General features: G+C 44.3%; 1 protein-coding gene across 2 annotated transcripts in view; it reads left to right on the forward strand.

Annotated features, from left to right (window-relative positions):
* The window catches only part of LOC118228126 (zinc finger protein 469), a 211,904-nt gene extending 197,082 nt beyond the window's left edge, over nucleotides 1-14,822 (forward strand). For both annotated transcript variants that reach the window (XM_035419439.1, XM_035419440.1), the window contains one exon: nucleotides 967-14,822. In XM_035419439.1, coding sequence (XP_035275330.1) covers nucleotides 1,128-13,706 — 12,579 coding nt within the window. In that variant the 5' untranslated portion in view covers nucleotides 967-1,127 and the 3' untranslated portion in view covers nucleotides 13,707-14,822. The remainder of the gene's footprint in view (nucleotides 1-966) is intronic.
* Nucleotides 14,823-17,577: the final 2,755 nt, after the last annotated feature.

Below are 17,577 nucleotides of genomic sequence, written 5' to 3' on the forward strand. Positions count from 1 at the left end.
GGAGCACAGACAAGCGTGCACTTCCATCCACTGTTTATTATCCACCGCAGGTCTGGTTCACACAGACATGCGTCAGAGGAAGACATTTCGTAGCCAGCTAGGCAGGCAAGTCTGGCAGGTGCTGGATCAACCAGTAGGGTTTTCTGGTGTGAGATCATCTCAGCCATGTGAAATCCTTTCTTCCTTGCAGGGCTGCTAGCCACAGTAAGCACTGGCATGGTTTGGATTCCATACCAGACTGTGGGACCCATCCATATTCACAAACAGTGCCTTAACAGGATGACCCATCCAGCAGCCTCAGTTTATAGCCCTTTTTTAAAATTAGGGTTAATTAATATTCTAATTAATGAATGAAAACATCATTCATGTAGTTATTAATGAATAAAACTGATGAAGCTGTAGAAGAGGGATGTAACAGACCTGAACACAGATTTATACCTACATCAACTGTCCTGTACCACCACATATGATTAAACAAGCTTTTAAATCAATAAGATAATACTGTTTTAATGTGCAATTTTCTGTTACTTAAGTGCTTCATAATATTAAAATGCATATTCAGAAATGTATTTTGATTGATTTGGACTAATGCTACCCTGGAAAAAGTGAGACAACTGACAAATTCCAGGCACAGAGTTATTTTCCCCTCAAAACCAGATGTGTGCTCCATATATGCTGCAGCACTGCCCCCTCCTGGAAATGAAAGGAATTGTGTGTTTTGATTCCCATCATCCCCTGCAGCAGCCTCCTAATCTTTCTTGCAGATAGCTGGCCAGCTTGTTTTCCCTGCTTTTGGGCCAAATCTTTAGTTGGATTTGTATGTCCCATATCATATTTCGTCCTAAGAGCAACAAAGTGAGATGACTTATAACACACAATTAACTGAAACTGCAGTGTATTTTCAAATTGTTTGTATTTTAAATGCCTGTAGTTGACCGCATTCTCTTGTTTCTTCCTCTGCTGTAGGACTGGCCCATGCTAAAGAGCAGCTCGCAGAGCAGTGATGAGTGGAGCAGCGACGGCAGCACAGAGATCGGCTCTTTCTATGCTGCGCAGTCTGCCGGGAGCTTGTTGATTGGGAGACGCGAGGGCAATGCCTCTGGGTGCCGCTGCGGCCCCCCAGGGACATGGGCAGCACTGCTAAGGAGACGCCTGCCCGCCGCGCCCACACCATGACGGGAGAGACTCAGCATGCGCGCGCCGTTAAAGAATCGGACAATGTTTCTAAGCAGCAGGAGGCGGGGGCCTTGCCAGAGCGGTTCGGCGCGGAGCTAAAGCAGGAGTCCGCCGGGCAGTACAAGACTGGGTGTCCGGAGCCACGGGCCCTCAGCAGAACAAAGGAGTGCACGCAGCGCGAGGCCGTGATACGGCCCCAGCAGGCCGGCAAAATCGACTTCAAGTCCCTGCAGAACAGGCCCAAGTTCACCAGCGACAGGACATGGCACAGTAGCAAGGGAAGCCCCCAGTCCCCAAGTGGGAAAAGCAGAACCCGGGACAAGAGCAAGAGGTCCGGGAAGGCCGAGCGCGGTAACCCCCAGCAGCTATACAGGCTGAGCATCAGTAACCCCCGGGCCAACCCCACCATCGGGATCGCTTACCCGCAGCAGAAATTCACGCCGCCCAAGAAGCTGGAGGCCGGCCGTGGCCCCATCTCGGGCAGCTACAGATTCCACGTGCCCAGCATTCCTGAGCGTGAAGCAGAGCTACAGCAGGAAGAGCTCAGCTACAACCGTTGTTTCCAGGAGGCGTCTTCAAACATTACCTCCACAAACTATACCTCACAGGCAGACAGCAGCGCAGGGGGCACCCCAGCACACCAGCACCCGCCCCCCCCACAACAGCAGCCCAGCCTGAGGGACAACAATAACTCACAGCCCGGTAGCCAACTGCTCTTCCCAGAGTTCCCCGTAAACAGGGCTGTGTCTTGGCAGTCTCCTGATAAATCCTTCAGTGGTGCTAACTACGGAGCTTCCTCACAGAAGCTACCAATTTTTTCAGAAGGAGATAAAGTGAATGCTACCCTTGTGCCTTTGCAATTTCAGTATGGGTATCCTTCACTGCAGGATGCTGAGGTTGACCCCTTCCCTTGTGACCAGAATAACCGTCCCCAGGACTATTTAGACATTGCCTTGGCAACAGCCCAGGTGACTCACAGTTCCTTTACCTTTCACACCTCAGGAGAAGGGCAGGAAGACACACAAACTGACAGCCAGTTCAGTAACAAGCAACCTGAGGGGAGATCATCTTATGCCCAGCTTTCTCAGCATGCACAGTACCTGCAGTCTCAACACGAGACACAATCTTCCTTGCATTGCCACAAAGGCAGGAGCAAGCACCACACCAACAGTGAAAATTCTGTCCCTGGCTTGCACAAAATAGATCAGGGCAAGGACACTGTGCCAGAAAACCCAGGCTCTTTCAACCAAGTTGATGGTGAAGGTGCAACCCCCATTTCCGTGGAGAAACAGAGCTGTCCTCCTAGTATTGAAAGCACTGCCAGTCAGAGGATACTCACCCAAGGAAACCCTCACCATGCACGGAATATTGCACAAGGCCAAAGCCCCCAAATACTGTCTCCAAGCAAAGCGTACAGCAGCTCTTCGGGCAACACCATGCACGTGGGATCAGTGCCTTTGGAGGAAAGTATCCCAGGAGGCAGCAGTAAAACTCACAGCAGGCTACTGGAGACTTGGGATGGAGCCAATAAGACCTTTTCTTCAATGGACCAGAACTCTGCACTTTACTCCAATCTAAATAACAAGTGTCAGTTTCAGTGCCAGCCAACAAGTGAGCAAAGACAGCCTTCATCCAACAGCAGAATGGCATGGCAACAGATACAGCTGACCTCAGCCATACCTAAGCAGAACAGAATTCAGCTTTCTAGACAGCTGAGCAATCAGAAGCCCACTTTCCCAATAGGGGCCATGGATTGGCAGGAGAGTAAAAAAACACATAAAAACAGACCCCTAAACAGCTTCCATAACAAAATACCCAATGAGGCTTTCACCAGTCGGAGACCTGAGAGCATCAAGGAGCACAACAACACCATTTCCACTTTTCCTTTTGAACATAGAGTGGACTCTGTCAGTTCTACAGTGTGTGACACCAGGAACAAGCCTGTGTACTTTGGGGTGAATCAGTCACTACCATATTCGAAAACAAACAGCCATGGCCCATCACAGGGTCCACCAGTGGGTTTGATGACAACAGCCTCTTATGATTCTCCACTGCCTTCTCCTCTCCAGAATCCTGCCTCCACCAGCCCCTGCTCCTCTGTCTCCCCTGCCTCCCATAGCCCTGTAGATATCAGCCCCGAAGACAGCCAGGTGCTTATGGCTGGGCCACCCCCTCCCTTATACCACCAGAATCAAGAAAAGACACTGATGCCCTTAGATCACCTCAACTCTAACCTTCACCATTTCCACACTGATCTCTCGAGGACATTCTCGAACCCACCCGAAAGACCCAAGGAAGATATGTTGAGTTACATGCACAATAACAAATGCTCAAATCCTAACATGGATGGTGGCAAGAGTTACCTGAACAGCTATGAAGTAGAACATCCCCCTCCCCCATACTCAGCACATCAACTGCTTGCCACCTCATTAGCTGCTGCCAACCTTGACCAGTTGGATGTGCTTCTGACATGCAAGCAATGTGATCAGAACTTCAACAACCTGGTCTCTTTCCTGGACCACAAGCAGTATTGTGGACAGCACATGTTAAATCAGAACAATATGTCTAAAATTGTGCCAAAAATGGAGGAGCACAGAAAGTACCAGACAGACTGCACAAAGGCATCTTCATCTGGGATGGGTTTTCCCCTATCCAGGTGCCCATCTGATCCTCACCTGTCTCTGCTAGGGTTGAGTAAGAATGGAGAATTAATGCCTGACTCTGAGACTAAAGGAGACATTAAGGATGAACCTTTGAAGCTCAACTTTTTTAGTGGGACTAACACTCTTCCTGTTACTCTTCCTGAATTGGATATGGATGATGCAAAACTAGATAGCCTCATTACAGAGGCCTTAAATGGATTAGGATACCAGTCAGATAATGCAGAAATTGACAGCAGTTTCATAGATGCTTTTGTAGATGATGATCTCACCACTAGCCTAAATATGAAAACTAAAGACTATGTGATGGTTAATAGCAGAAGCAAGCATGAAACCACCACTGATCAGAGATCTCAGACACAAGGGAAAAATCTGTTTGACTCAGACAGGGACAGCATGAGCGCTGAAACTAAACACACACTAAACTTCCCTGAAAAGACTCATCAGGACTTCAAACAAGAGGATAAAGTTAACTCCAAAGAGGTGACCCCACATAAAAAATCAAGAAGCGTTTCATCTGAGAAATCCACTGAAGAAAAAGAGTGGACAAAAGAAGGAATTAAGACCACAGACAAGACTGGAGAAAAAAACAAAATAGATTCAAGGTTTCTATTGTCCAGAAAGTTCTCAGAGAGGTGCAAACTCAAAAGTTTCCAGGAGCGCTCCTCATTAATCATGCCTTCCCTTTCCCATTCCTCATCCGCTAACTGGAGCTTGGCAGCACCTAGAGCCACGGTGAAGGAGGGGAAGCGGAGGAAGGCTGGAGGGGGGACCTGGAGCAAAGAACTAATTCACAAAATAGTGCAGCAAAAGAATAAACCTCACAAGCTCAATGTAAAGGGAACCAAGAACCTGCAGTTTTCTCTGGTGACAGAGAGGCTTACCCCTGCAGCACAGAGCCCAAAGTTTGGAGAATATGACTATGTGTCTGATTCAGATGAGGAGTCAGAGCCTCTGAGGTTAGCTAGCCGTGGGAGACTGGGCCATGCTGGCCGATGCAAGTATACATACTCAAAGGAGTACAAAGGGAAGTACACTTACTCAAAGGAGAAAGGGAGAGACTGGACTGACAAAGGAGGATCTGTCTTGTGGAAGCACCTATCAAAGGACAGTGGTGTGGAAAAGGTGGCAGAGCAAATTTCTCCATCCCCAGCGAAAGAAAGCTCAAACCAAAGGATGAGGAGGAGGAGCAGCAGGTCCTCCAGCAGCAGTGAGCTCAGTGAACCCGCCAGTGTCTCCAGTGAGAGCATTACCAGCCCCAAGACCGCTGATCGCACAGATTCAGAGAGTGAGCGAGCACTTGCAATGAGGAGAATGAGCTCCAATAACATGCCACTCTCTGATTCTTTTGAACCAGACAATTGTAAAAAGTCACTGCATGATACGTCCAAAGAGCCTACCACACCTCCCACCCCTACGACCCCGACTGCACTTTCGTCTCATCCATTCTCCAAGAACACCAAGAAATATGGCTCTGCTAAATTTCTCCTCTCCCATGACAAGGGTCCTTTACCCAGATCCAGAATTCTAAGTTTGAGAGACAGAGGTTCAGAAAACACAGCCGAGCTCTCAAAGACCAGTGGTTTCCAAAGCCATGGAGAGGACCACAGCACAGAGCAGGAAAGGGAGAAGGAGCATAGTGCTGAAATAAGCATGACAGAAAGGGCTGAAGAACCTTCACCTATCAAGAAAAGTGACAGAATGGGCAATAGCTCTTTCACGGGAACACCAGTTACTTTCCAAACAACTGGAGGTCATTGCAAATTCATGGTGGCTGATGTAAAGAGCCCAGACTCTAAAAACAGCATTAAAAATGAAAAATGTGGCATCTCAACACAGGACAAATCAGTATATAAAAGAAATGAACATGGCAAGCTATCAAATTACAGTGTAGCTTTACAGCAAAGTTCAGAAATTCCAGCTATTCCTGCGTTTGAGACGATTGGTGATAATGTCTACACCAGCAAAGAAGAAATACATATTGACTGTGATATACTGCCTAACTCTTCTCATCAATGCACTGCCCATGTTGAAGAGGCGTGTCTTTGTCCACTGGACATGCAACGCCCTGCAATACAGGCCAAAGAAGATCTTGTTTCATACACTATAGAACCAGATCAGAGCCTAATTAAATCACCCCTCTCATTTGACACATCATCAATGTTTGGCGACCTCACTGTAGGAGGGTTTGAAAACAGCCTGTACACCGATGTATCAAAAGATAGTTTTAACTCTTTCATTACCAGAAATGACAAACGGGAGCTGTTTGAGTCATCCTCCCCTCATCTGGGTTTAAAGGACTGGGATCTCATAGCTGATGTTCCTCCTATGCTACCAGAGGAGATTTCTCACTTCAAAGATCTCTCCGAAAAAGCAATGACCAAAAAACCTAACTCAAACCACATTCACTTGCCCTTGCCGGACAAAATGATGGAGGACAACAGCAGCTTCATTAGTGGACTCTCTGAGGATGAGCTGGAGATCAAGAGGATCGTGACAGAACTGGAAACCCAGCTACAGATAGCCAAGCTCAACAGCCCTCTGTTGCTTCCAAACAATCATCCTAAACAACTGATCAAAAGTAACCTCTCTCCTTTGCCACTAGACAATACGGGGAATGAACAGAGCAATATGCATGTGGGTGATAATGAGGAGGCCAGGGGATTATCTGCTCCCAACCCCACACAAGATCTAAATTTGTCTTTATGGTCAAGTCCATCCCATTTGGGATTACTGGAGGCACAGCAGGACCTTCATACACCAGTCCATGATGATCATAGCTCTCTAGAACATCCCTCCACAAAGGAGGACCCCATACCAACCGAATCACAAGCAACAAAAGAACTGCAGCTACAGGAAATGAAGGGCACTGATGAAATAAAGAACCTTGCAGCAGACTGTCTGAAGTCTGAAGAAATATTAGAAAACGAAATGTACACAGAAAACCTTATGAAAAGCCTGGAAGTGATTTCAGATTCAATATTCAACAAAGGCTCTTTGACAGCTGAAATACAGACATCCAACTCCTCCCAATTTCTAAAGCAAGACCAGCCATGCAAAGAATGTCCAGATGCCAGAAAGCAGCAAAGCAAAAATCAGGGGAGTCCCAGTGCAGATGAAGAGAGCCAGAAACCTGAGGAGCACAACGCACTGGTTTTTCCAGGAGAGAATGCTGAGTGTTCAGCAAAGACAAGAAGTGACCTTTCACCCAAAACCAGTGAGTCAGAAACAAAAATAACAACATGTGAACCTGAGAGCAAAATGTGTGTCCCAGTCAATGAGAATGTCATTGGTGTCAACAAAAGCTTAAACAAAAATGACAAAGATTTACTGCTTGATAAGTCACATATCATTGAAGAAAAAATACAAAATGATGAAAGTCTCTTGCCTGAGACAACTGAGAACTGTCACATGACAGAAGAGGATGGGGATGTCCTAAGAGACAAAGAACATCCTTTACAACCACCAGAACTTTTTCTATCGAGCACAGTCCAGTCAAATGATAAAGAGCTTGTAATGGCTTCATATCCCACAATCCTGTCTGCTGATCAATCTTCAATTGTTTCTGACAAATCGAAGGAGGATGACCCACCCCTGCTCAGTTTGGAAGAGTTTCACCCTGCAGAGGAGAATTTTAAAGAACCAAGCAACTCTGATTTGTCTGAGAAGTCTGCAGTTTGTGAAGTGCCCAATAAAGGAAGAGCAGAGGATTTTAAAAAGAAGAAGAGCCCTGCATGTTGGGATCTGCTGCAATCATGTGAGACTGAGGAAGTCCAGTCAACAGCAATTAATGAGGAAGCACACCAAGCCACTCTCTTCAAGTGCAGCACTCCTGATAACGCAGCTTCTGATTCAGTTGCCAAAGTCAGCCATGAGAGGACTATAAATTCATCAAACATAGTAGACCAGGAGAGCACTGCAGAGACACTCTATCAAGTAAATCTGGAGAGGACCACAGAAATACCTGGCCAGGTCAACCAGGAGACAAAAACAGATATGCCCTGTCAGATTGATCAGGAAAGAACCACGAATATACCCTGCCAAGTCGACCAGGACAGGACCATGGATGTGGTCAGCCAGATTAACCATGAAGGCACCACAAGCATGCTCTGCAAGGACAACCAGGAGAGGACATTGGATACAATCCTCCAGACCAATGAGGTCGACCAGGAAAGAACCCCAGATGTGCACTGCAGCCTATTATCTACAGAGGCAGAGGCCAAAAGTAATGAAAAGTCTGATCTGATGCTTGGAGAACATGCCAGCACCCTGGAAAAAGAGCCACTAGTGCTGACTTCTCTTGAAGAGGAAACAGTAGCAGGGCCTAAATGTACACCCACACCAACACAAGTTCTCTCTGCTTTGACAATGCTTCCGCTGCATGCTATGAGGCTGAACAATGCAGTGAGGGCTGAAGAGAACATCACCGGGGCTATTCCTCAATCTGGGCTGTCTCCACTAAGCTCTTCACTGCCATACTCTGAGGACCACAGCCAGGTAGAGCAGGACCAATCTGAACCCATGTGGGTCAAATTTAATGAGCTCTCTCCAGATTCCATGCACCATCGGCAGTCTCCCAAGAGGGATGAGCAGAACTCCAGTGAAATGCAGCTATGTGACCCACCTGTATCCATCATGTCTGAGATGCCAAATGTAATGACTGCTCTTCCACACATAGACATAGTCATAAATGAAAACAAAAGCTGTGGACCTGATTCGGACAGCATCATCTCTGATACTCCTTTGATCAGTACACTTGAACCATCAAATTCCTTGTTGAAAAGCCGAAAAATGATTGAAAAAGGATTATCAGAGTCCTTGCCTGCATTGAAACAAAACCCTCTGATTTATACTGAGATTTCAGCTTCTCCCCATTCTCCTCCTGTGTACAGTGACATAACCCAAACTTTAAATAAGAACTTGGAGGAACAGGGAATATTCAAGAGAAGCCCCAAGGACAACCATGATCACTGTGAACTCATATCCGTGGCATCAATAAGTGCAGTCAGCTCAGTGGATAGATCGTCATTAGAGGTGTCATCAGGTCCAGAAACTGCTATGTGCCTTTATTCACATGATACTTCTTCGCAAAGTGAAAGCGGTGCAAAGTTATCTTGTCCTGTTGTAGCATGTTCTCAATATAAAGACAGCAGTGTCCCTTCAATCTTTGGCTTAGATCACAAAATACCCCAAGATGTGCCTAATTTGGATATTTGTCATCCTCCTCTTGAAACTATTGATTACATGGATCTGCACGTTGACCTCTTGAAAAAAGCAGAGGCAGAGAAACTGGGCCTGCAGTCATCCCCATCTGAGCAAAATGCCCCGTCTTGTCAGCAGGATGCATCTGGTACTCAAGAAAATCTCCATCCCCTTGTGAGGTGTGCTGAAGAGGCTTCCGGAATTCCTTCATGTCAAACTGAGCCTTTGAAAGCAGAGGAGGGACAGTGTGCATCAAACAAAACGGACACAAAGGGGAACTTTAATGACTCTAGACAAAAGAGCATGGTTCAAAAAAAGAACACCATGCAAGGAGAAATCCTGTGCGAGATATGTTTTGCATGTTTCCGTACAGTACCAGGGTTAAAAAGACACAAGGCCATGAAACATTTTATGAAGAAAAATGGAAACGCAGCAATAGAGAATCTTCAGGGGAGTGTCAGCATTTTTAAAGATGATACTGCACTCCTAGATCCACAGGTCTATTTACATACAGATTGCCCTACCTCTCTACCCTATGAGACAAATGTGCCATCATTCATGGTGAACCAGAAGGAACCTGAATTAAATGTAATCCTCGGAGGAACTGGAGCAAGTGAGACAACCAAAACAATGGTGCCAAGGGCAAAAGAAAACAAAAGAACTCTGCAACCAGTTACAAAAACTAAAAAAGGCTGCAAAGCACAGAAAAGCAGAGATACTGGTGATCAAAATGGATGTTTTGAATTTAAAAAGGGGAGGTCATCGCCTTTTTCAGACGAGCTACTCAGCATACTGAAAACAGACATTTTACAGGCTATCACCCCAGATTTTCCTGCCACGCCACATGAACCCAGCTGTTTGCCAGAAAAACAAGACAAAATTAACACCACAGAATGCCTTGAAGTGAGAGTGCCTGAAAGTTTCTCATTTAAACTGATCGACAGTGCTGGCAAAAAAGATGTAATCACAGGTCATACAGAACAAAATAATGCACACAAACAAGGCCTAGCTGTTGACCCAGTTGAAGCGGAGATGGAGGAGGGAAAAGGCCTCGAGCCCAAAATGTTTGGCTGTGATAGAACAACAGGAAATACAATCTGCAGCAAGTTTGAGGAGTCTGGAGAGGATTGTGATGACCTGAAAGAAACATGTGAACAAAAGGATATTTGTTTTGAGGACAGCATCTGCAGAGAAACGCTGGCAGAAGTAGCATTTGAGGTCAAATGTGAGAAGGCCACCTGCATCACAGATAGGGTGGATCCCAAACCCTGTAGCTTTAAAGCTGCATCAGCATTCTCACCAGGACCAGACCCAGACCTGGAGGCCCTGTTGGATGATGAAAGAACATTTTCTCAGCTATTCCCAAGAGATGAGGAAATGGTTAGGAAAAAATGTAAAAAGGTTTATGGCAAGAAGAACAAAAAGCAGAATTCCGATTCCAATCTGCTTTTAGGGAAATCATGCCCTGTTGACAGCATATCCTCAGATAAGAAGGAGCAGCATGCTGAGAGCCATGATGACGAAATTCCCATTACCAAGATAAGGGACCATTGTGAGTATGAGACTATATCCATTGATGATGCTATAATGCTGGATATGTGTCACAAAAGCACTGTAAAAAATGACTGTGAGAAAATTAGCCCCACACCAGACCAGCACGAAGATGATGTGGACAGTGGGAAGCTTGGTGCAGGTCACTTCCTGTGTCTGACAGAAGATCCGATATGCAAGACGGCAACAGAGTGGAGCAGCCCTAGACACTTGACAGACAGTGTTGCAGAGAAGGATCAGTCCTCAGAGACCCCAATATTGTGCAAAACTGAAGAGCCCACCATGTCCTGCCCTCCATTGCTTTCAAACACATCAAGTCTTCATTCCAGTGAGTCTCCTGCCCAGGAAAATGCTTCTCATTTCCATGGTATTGACATCCAGAATTTAAATACTAAATTCCAGCTGCCTGAAATTCAGTTCTTGGAGGCCAGTGAAGAGGTTCCAGTGATACTGCCTATTGGTAGTGATGATATGACAATCAGCCAGAGTACAAGACCCAACAAGAGGCCTGCAGAGCGTAGGGGGAGGAGGCGAGTTGAGAGAGGCTCAAAGCCAAAGGACAAGCAGTACAAGTGCAAAGTGTGTTTCACCTGGTTCCTCACATTGGGGGAGCTCAACTTCCACAAGCTCTCTCATAACCCTTCCCCACCACCTACTTGCTACATGTGTGTCCAGCGCAAGTTCAGTTCCCGTGAGCAGTTGCGGGACCACCTGAGAGAGAAGCATGCCAAGAACAAAGCAGGAATCTGGACCTGCGGCATGTGCCTAAAGGAGATATCTGATGTGTGGATGTATAATGAGCACCTGCGTGAGCACGCCACACAGTTTGCCCGAAAGGGTCAGACGCAGAGCTCCATCCTGGGCCTGCCAGGCTGCTTCATGCAGGAGACTGCTGTGAAGAACTTCATCACCTCCATCATGCAGCACCAGTCCAACAAGGGCAGCAGAGGAGAGTCAGGAAAAATGTCATCCAAGGAGGGGGCAAAGACAACCAAAGAGAATATGGAGCAGGATTCAAAAACTTCAGAGGGGGGAGAGACTACAGCAATCAAAACCAAAGTTCATTCTGGAGGGGGAGGGAAACGGAGTACACCCATATTATCAGATATTCCTCACAAAGCAGATGCCCCCCAGAAAAATGTGGAGATGCACCCAAATTGTAAAGATCCTTCTAGAGACTGCCATCATTGTGGCAAACAGTTCCCTAAGCCCTTTAAGCTTCAGAGACACTTGGTGGTACACAGCTTGCAAAAGATTTTCCTGTGCTCCAAGTGCCCCATCTCCTATCAGGATGCAAAGGAACTGAAGGACCACCTGAAGAATGAGCATGAGGAAATTGAGGAGCCAGACTCTAAGCACACTACACTGTACACCTGTGAGCTCTGTGCTGATGTCATGCATGTTATCAAGAAGTCGTTCATCTGTAGCACCTGCAACTATACCTTCTCCAAGAAAGAACAGTTTGATCGACACATGGAAAAACATCTGTCGGGAGGGAATAAGATATTTAAGTTCAGAGGGGTTGTGAGGCCTTCCAAGCCTTCTGCTTCCACAAATGATGGAGAATTTGATCTGCCACCTGTCAAGCGACGGAAGCTCCTGAGTGACAGCTTACTGGGGAACAGCTCAGAAAACAGCACTGCCAACATGGCATCTGGACAGTTTGATCAGAGCTCTGAGCTGCTGCTCCCAAGACCAATGTCAGCCGCTACTTCAGACTTCACAGAGACTTCCAATACCCCCTCCTCTGGTTCAAAAGACACCGGAATCAAAACTGAAGACATCGCAGGGGACGTTTCTGAGATTCCGTCAGAGTTGGAACATTCCCAGCTACAGGTGGTTTCAGAACCATTGTGTCTTGGCGAGCACTGTCCTACTTCTGAGCCGACTGCTGATGCGCAGACAAGCAAGGCCTGTGAGGGAGATGAAATACCCTTATCAGAAATCTGTGACATTAAAGAAGAGAACCATGTACACTCAGATCTGTGTCAGAAGCCATGCAATGTACTTTCCTCAGTTCTGAAAGAATGCCAGGACACTGAAGATGAGGCAGGCAGCAGTGTCACAGCATTGAGCCCTCTACCGGAAGACATAGCCTTTCCTAATACTGTAAAGGCTAAAGTGCAGGAGGTGGACCTGTCTGATTCTGCTCTGTCCATTGAAGTATCACATGTTCATCAGAATGAAAACTTGATGAAAATCTCAGATGCTTCAGATATGCTTGAAGAAGACAGTCGAGCTTGTGACTACAAAGACGCCCAGAGGAAATCACCAGAAAATGCAGTGGAACTAACAGGTGGAGATGAGCATACCGGAGAAGTGCAAGGAAATGAAACCGAAGAGAAAGAGCCAAAAGTCATGAACTATGCAGAACAACACGTAGATGGACAGGGTAAAGAAGAAGTTGTGTCTAAACTGAGTGACAACACCAACTGTGGCCCTGATGATAGCCCTAGACCTGTGGCTAGGGGGCTTGGAGTGACACCTTCGGCAAAAAACAGTATCAAACCCACAGCCATAATCTCAGGCAGAAGTGAGGAGAAGGATTTAGTTAGACAACAGAAGAAAAGGAAAGAAATGAAGGTGACTCAGAGCTCCAAGGTCTCGTCTTCCGCAACAAGAGAGAACCAGGATGTGGATGCAAGAAACAGGAAGAGACTTAGAGTTCAGAGTCCCAGCAAGTGCATCTGGACCGGAGGCTACAGGAAAGCTGACGCTGCCAACGATTACCCTGTGCTCTCCTCTGTGAGGGATGACATGACCAGCAACAAAATTCTTTCAAAACACAAAGCAGGAGGGTTGAACCTCCAACCAAAGAGAAACTCCATTGACAGCAACCCACCAAAGAAAGTAGAGGCCACACGTCATGCAATCGGTGCTTACAAAGGGAGAAAGGGAGTTCCTGGGCGACCCTTGCATCCTCCCGTTTCAAAAACATCTGTTCCCATTGTGAATAATTCCTTTAACAAGTACAGACCCTTGTCAGGGAGACCTGTGGAATCCCACTCATATCGGACAGCAGAGTCTCAGAATAACCTCCTGACCCAACTGTTTGGCCAAAAGCTCACCAGCTTTAAGATTCCTTTAAGGAAAGACACTTCTGAAGCTCTGAACTGAGACACGTGGTTGATGTGAAACAGGAAAAAACTATTAAGGAGAACCTTGAGGCCTTGGACCAAAGAGTCATTTGTGTGTGAGGGAACACAGATGTCTCTGAGTTATTATTGTTTGCTTCTTTGTCACTTTATGTTTTGTAATCTTTTTTTCCAAAATCAATCTTTTATCATGCAAATGTGAGCGCTGAGAACAAAGACGCAAGTGTTGCTAACAGAAAAACGGAATCGCAGAGGAGTACTGTGGGTCCCACACTCCGAGGTTAACCATGACAATGCCTCAATGACTGTAGTTTCATGACAAGAAAAGGACATAAAAAAAGGAATACTTGAAAATGAACTGTTTTTTTTATTTTTCAGATAGTGCATGTTAGTTTCACATTCATGAACGGTTCATGTAAGGTATTTTTAAGACTTTGTTTTTACTACAAGATGAAAAGGTATCCAAATACACATCTGGGCCATGCATCTTTTCAGTATGCTCCAGATAGCTTTTTGTCACATATCTCTTATTTTACTGTATCAAAGTGAAATCACAGTATCTTCTGTATAAACAATTCCTGGTGCTATGTTTGTATTTTTATTGTAATGTGAATACAGATGCCCCTAAACCTAAGGACCCCTTTAACCTGCAGCAGTCCCATTCATCATATGTTGTCACTGATACTCTGTTACTTCAGTGGAGTATGGAAAGAAACAGAAAGTGTGGATATGCTTTTATAGTGAGGTGTTCATTTGTTGAAGAAACATTAGAAAAACCTTTAGTATTCAAACTCAGGTGCTAACAAGGACAATTCAAGTTACTGAAATGGAGCTCCTTCCATGCACTGATATAACCACAAAGAAAACATACCTAAATACTCTGTTTCAGTCCCTCAGCTGTTTAAATATTAATATTTTATAGATAAAAATGGTGCTCTATTATCTTGTTCATTTGTATCTTATATTGTATGATATTGTAGGTAGTTGACTTCCAGTGCAATGCATAATGTGCAAAGTTTTATTTTAAAATATGCAATATAAAGAGCAAAAAGGAAAGGGACTTGCAATACCTTGTGTAAGGTATGAGTGTACCACAAGTGCCTCTTATAAAGTTGGTTATTAAAAAGCTACTATAGCATCTGTTTGGTTGTTTGTTTTCCTTCTTCTCGTCACTGTACTTTACATCACTGCTGCACATGGAGCACACATGCCAACCCCAAAAGGCCTCTTCCTTCCAGGAGAATGCTAGCTGACAGATGGGTAAAGAATTATCTGCAAACTACCTGATAGGAAACCAAGGCCAGTGCTTAGACTGGGCCTTCTCAGGACCTCCCCATGTTTTCTGTTTTTCTTCAAAACTGTCTTCATCCAATTATTTACGTTTCTATGGCTGCATGGTTTTACTCAAGCAAGCTCAACTTCAGTTTTCATTTCCCATAGATAAGTGTTTGGTGGTTGTCATTATGACACTGCACCACACTGGTATTTGCTTCTAACTGCACATTTCATGCTGCACAGTACACCTCTGCAATTATGCCATTGATAACTGACATTATGAAATGCCCTTTGAAATAGGTACATATATTTGTTCAGTATTAAAAACAAAAATATGCACTATGGGAATTCATCATTCAAGCTTTAGAGAACTAGGAGGCCCCTCATGACAAATTTTGCTTTGATATATTTAATTGTCAAATATATATGCTAATAATATATAATGTACAGTACTGTGCAAAAGTCTTGGGCACCCTAGATTTTTAAATACAATATATAGTATATATTTGGTCTTAGATGTTTATTTTTTGTTTTCTGCATTAGTGTGTCAGTAGAAAAGAGCAAATTTGAGATTTCCAAACATGAATTTTCCAAAAAATGAAATTTTACAGATACATTTTTGTATTTTGTTAAATAAAGTAATATTTTAAGTAATAGACTACTTTCAGATAAAAACTTGATCAAAGGTCTCTGGGATTACCTGGAGAGCCAGAAGCAAGCGAAACAGCCAAAATCTGCAGAAGAACAGTAGCAAGTTCTCCAAAATGCTTGGAACAACCTACCAGCCGATTTTCTTATAAAACTGCAGGACAGTGTACCTAAGAGAATTGATGTAGTTTTAAAGGCGAAGGGTGGTCACACCAAACATTGATTTAATTTAGTTTTTAACTATGTACTGCTCTTTATATATTTATAACCTTTCATTTCATTATTTTTGAAAGCATCTTAGCTGTACAGCATTTTTAACAGGTGCCTAAGACTTTTGCACAGTACTGTATATCCCTAATATTATAAATAAAGAGTTATTTACTATTATTCCATGTGAGAATTGGAACCTTTTTTTTAATCAACATCAGGCTGTGTGATTACCTTTAAGGATGGAAATTAACGCCCATCACATTTGTATTTGTGCAAGTATTTGGTCTAACTGTTCTCTTAAGTGACCTAATCTGACAATTAGGAAATTATACTCCAAGGTTTTTTCCCCAAAATTCCCATTTTTATGATGAAATTCTTACATCAACCTGCAGAGATGACATATTCCTACATAAATGCCCGAACTTTCACTGATAACTGATTTCTAGACCCTACTGCAGTACACACTGCGAGGCTCATCAAGCTGAGTTACTATATTAATTGCAATTCTCTTTTCAAGGACAGCACATCCATATGGCCTCCTCTGCTTTGTAAAACGGGTACCTGAAGAGATTAAGGGAAATGGCGGCTGACACGCGGCAATGTTCAGGAACTCGTACTGAGCTTAGCGCCAGCGACTCCTGCATGCTGCGCTGTAACGCAGACTCAATCGTCGTCATATCCGAAAACAACAGTATCTGGGTTAGCGGTTCACAGGTTTAAAATACTCTGAATCATAAGCAAAAATACCATGCAGATAGATGTGTCCTTCCTTCATGCTTCATGCCACAATGCGGACATCCCTTGACAAAGCGAGTCAAACAATGCCTTTCGATGCAAGACTCTGAGATCTAGTAACGTCAGTGAAGGTAACTCCGAGTCATCAAGTCAGTGAATCAATCAATAGATACTAGTTGTATCCCAACCTGAATACCATATGCAGAAAAGCACAGATAATAATACGTTGCAGCCTATACGGATTTTTTTTTCTTCCTGAAGTCGACCAATATCAGAAAGATTTTCTCTTTTGAATTGTATATCATAAAAGTGAGTATTTAAAAATGTCATGTTCCAATGATATAAACTAAAATATGTTTCGTGCTCTGTAACTGCCTATTTCATCAAAAATGAGCAATAAAGGTTCGTAACATTAAATTATGTAGTTGTATTTGGTTATGATCAAGATCACGCGGGGCTGAACTGGACGATTGTGTTGTTGTTGTTGTTTAGAACTGTGGATAATACTCAGCGTTGGAAAATAAACTCCTTTCTTCGCTGGCTTGTGGATGAGGGTTTCAGAAAAAAAAACATTTTATTGATTAGATATAGCATAAAAAATATAATTCAGTTTGGAAGTGAATGACTTGTGTTAAAAGGAAACTGTTAAGGTGAAGGTGAGCAGGTTCATGTGGCTTGATCCCACACAGATAAGCTGGTTTTGGCACTGAGGTGGGCGTTTCTCCTCAATGAACCTATATTCCCTTTTGCATGTAAAAAGGTTACTAGAAGGTATGCACAGTAGTTGCTAGAACTCCATAAAAATCCCATAATTTCTGCATCCAGTTAGATTGTAACATAGTTTGTACAGTGATGTTACTGCCCTGAAACAATTCCAGTGATGGGCTGACAACTTAATGCAATTTTAGTTCACATTACTGTACGCTTTCACAACAAAACCAATCAGGAATGAAGGGACTGAGGGGTGTCAAATGTCAAAAAAGTCAAAAATATAAAAGCACCTGTAGACTGTGGAACTATTGTCC

The sequence above is a fragment of the Anguilla anguilla genome, chromosome 5, assembly GCF_013347855.1.
Source record: "Anguilla anguilla isolate fAngAng1 chromosome 5, fAngAng1.pri, whole genome shotgun sequence".
Classification (NCBI taxonomy): Eukaryota; Metazoa; Chordata; class Actinopteri; order Anguilliformes; family Anguillidae; genus Anguilla; species Anguilla anguilla.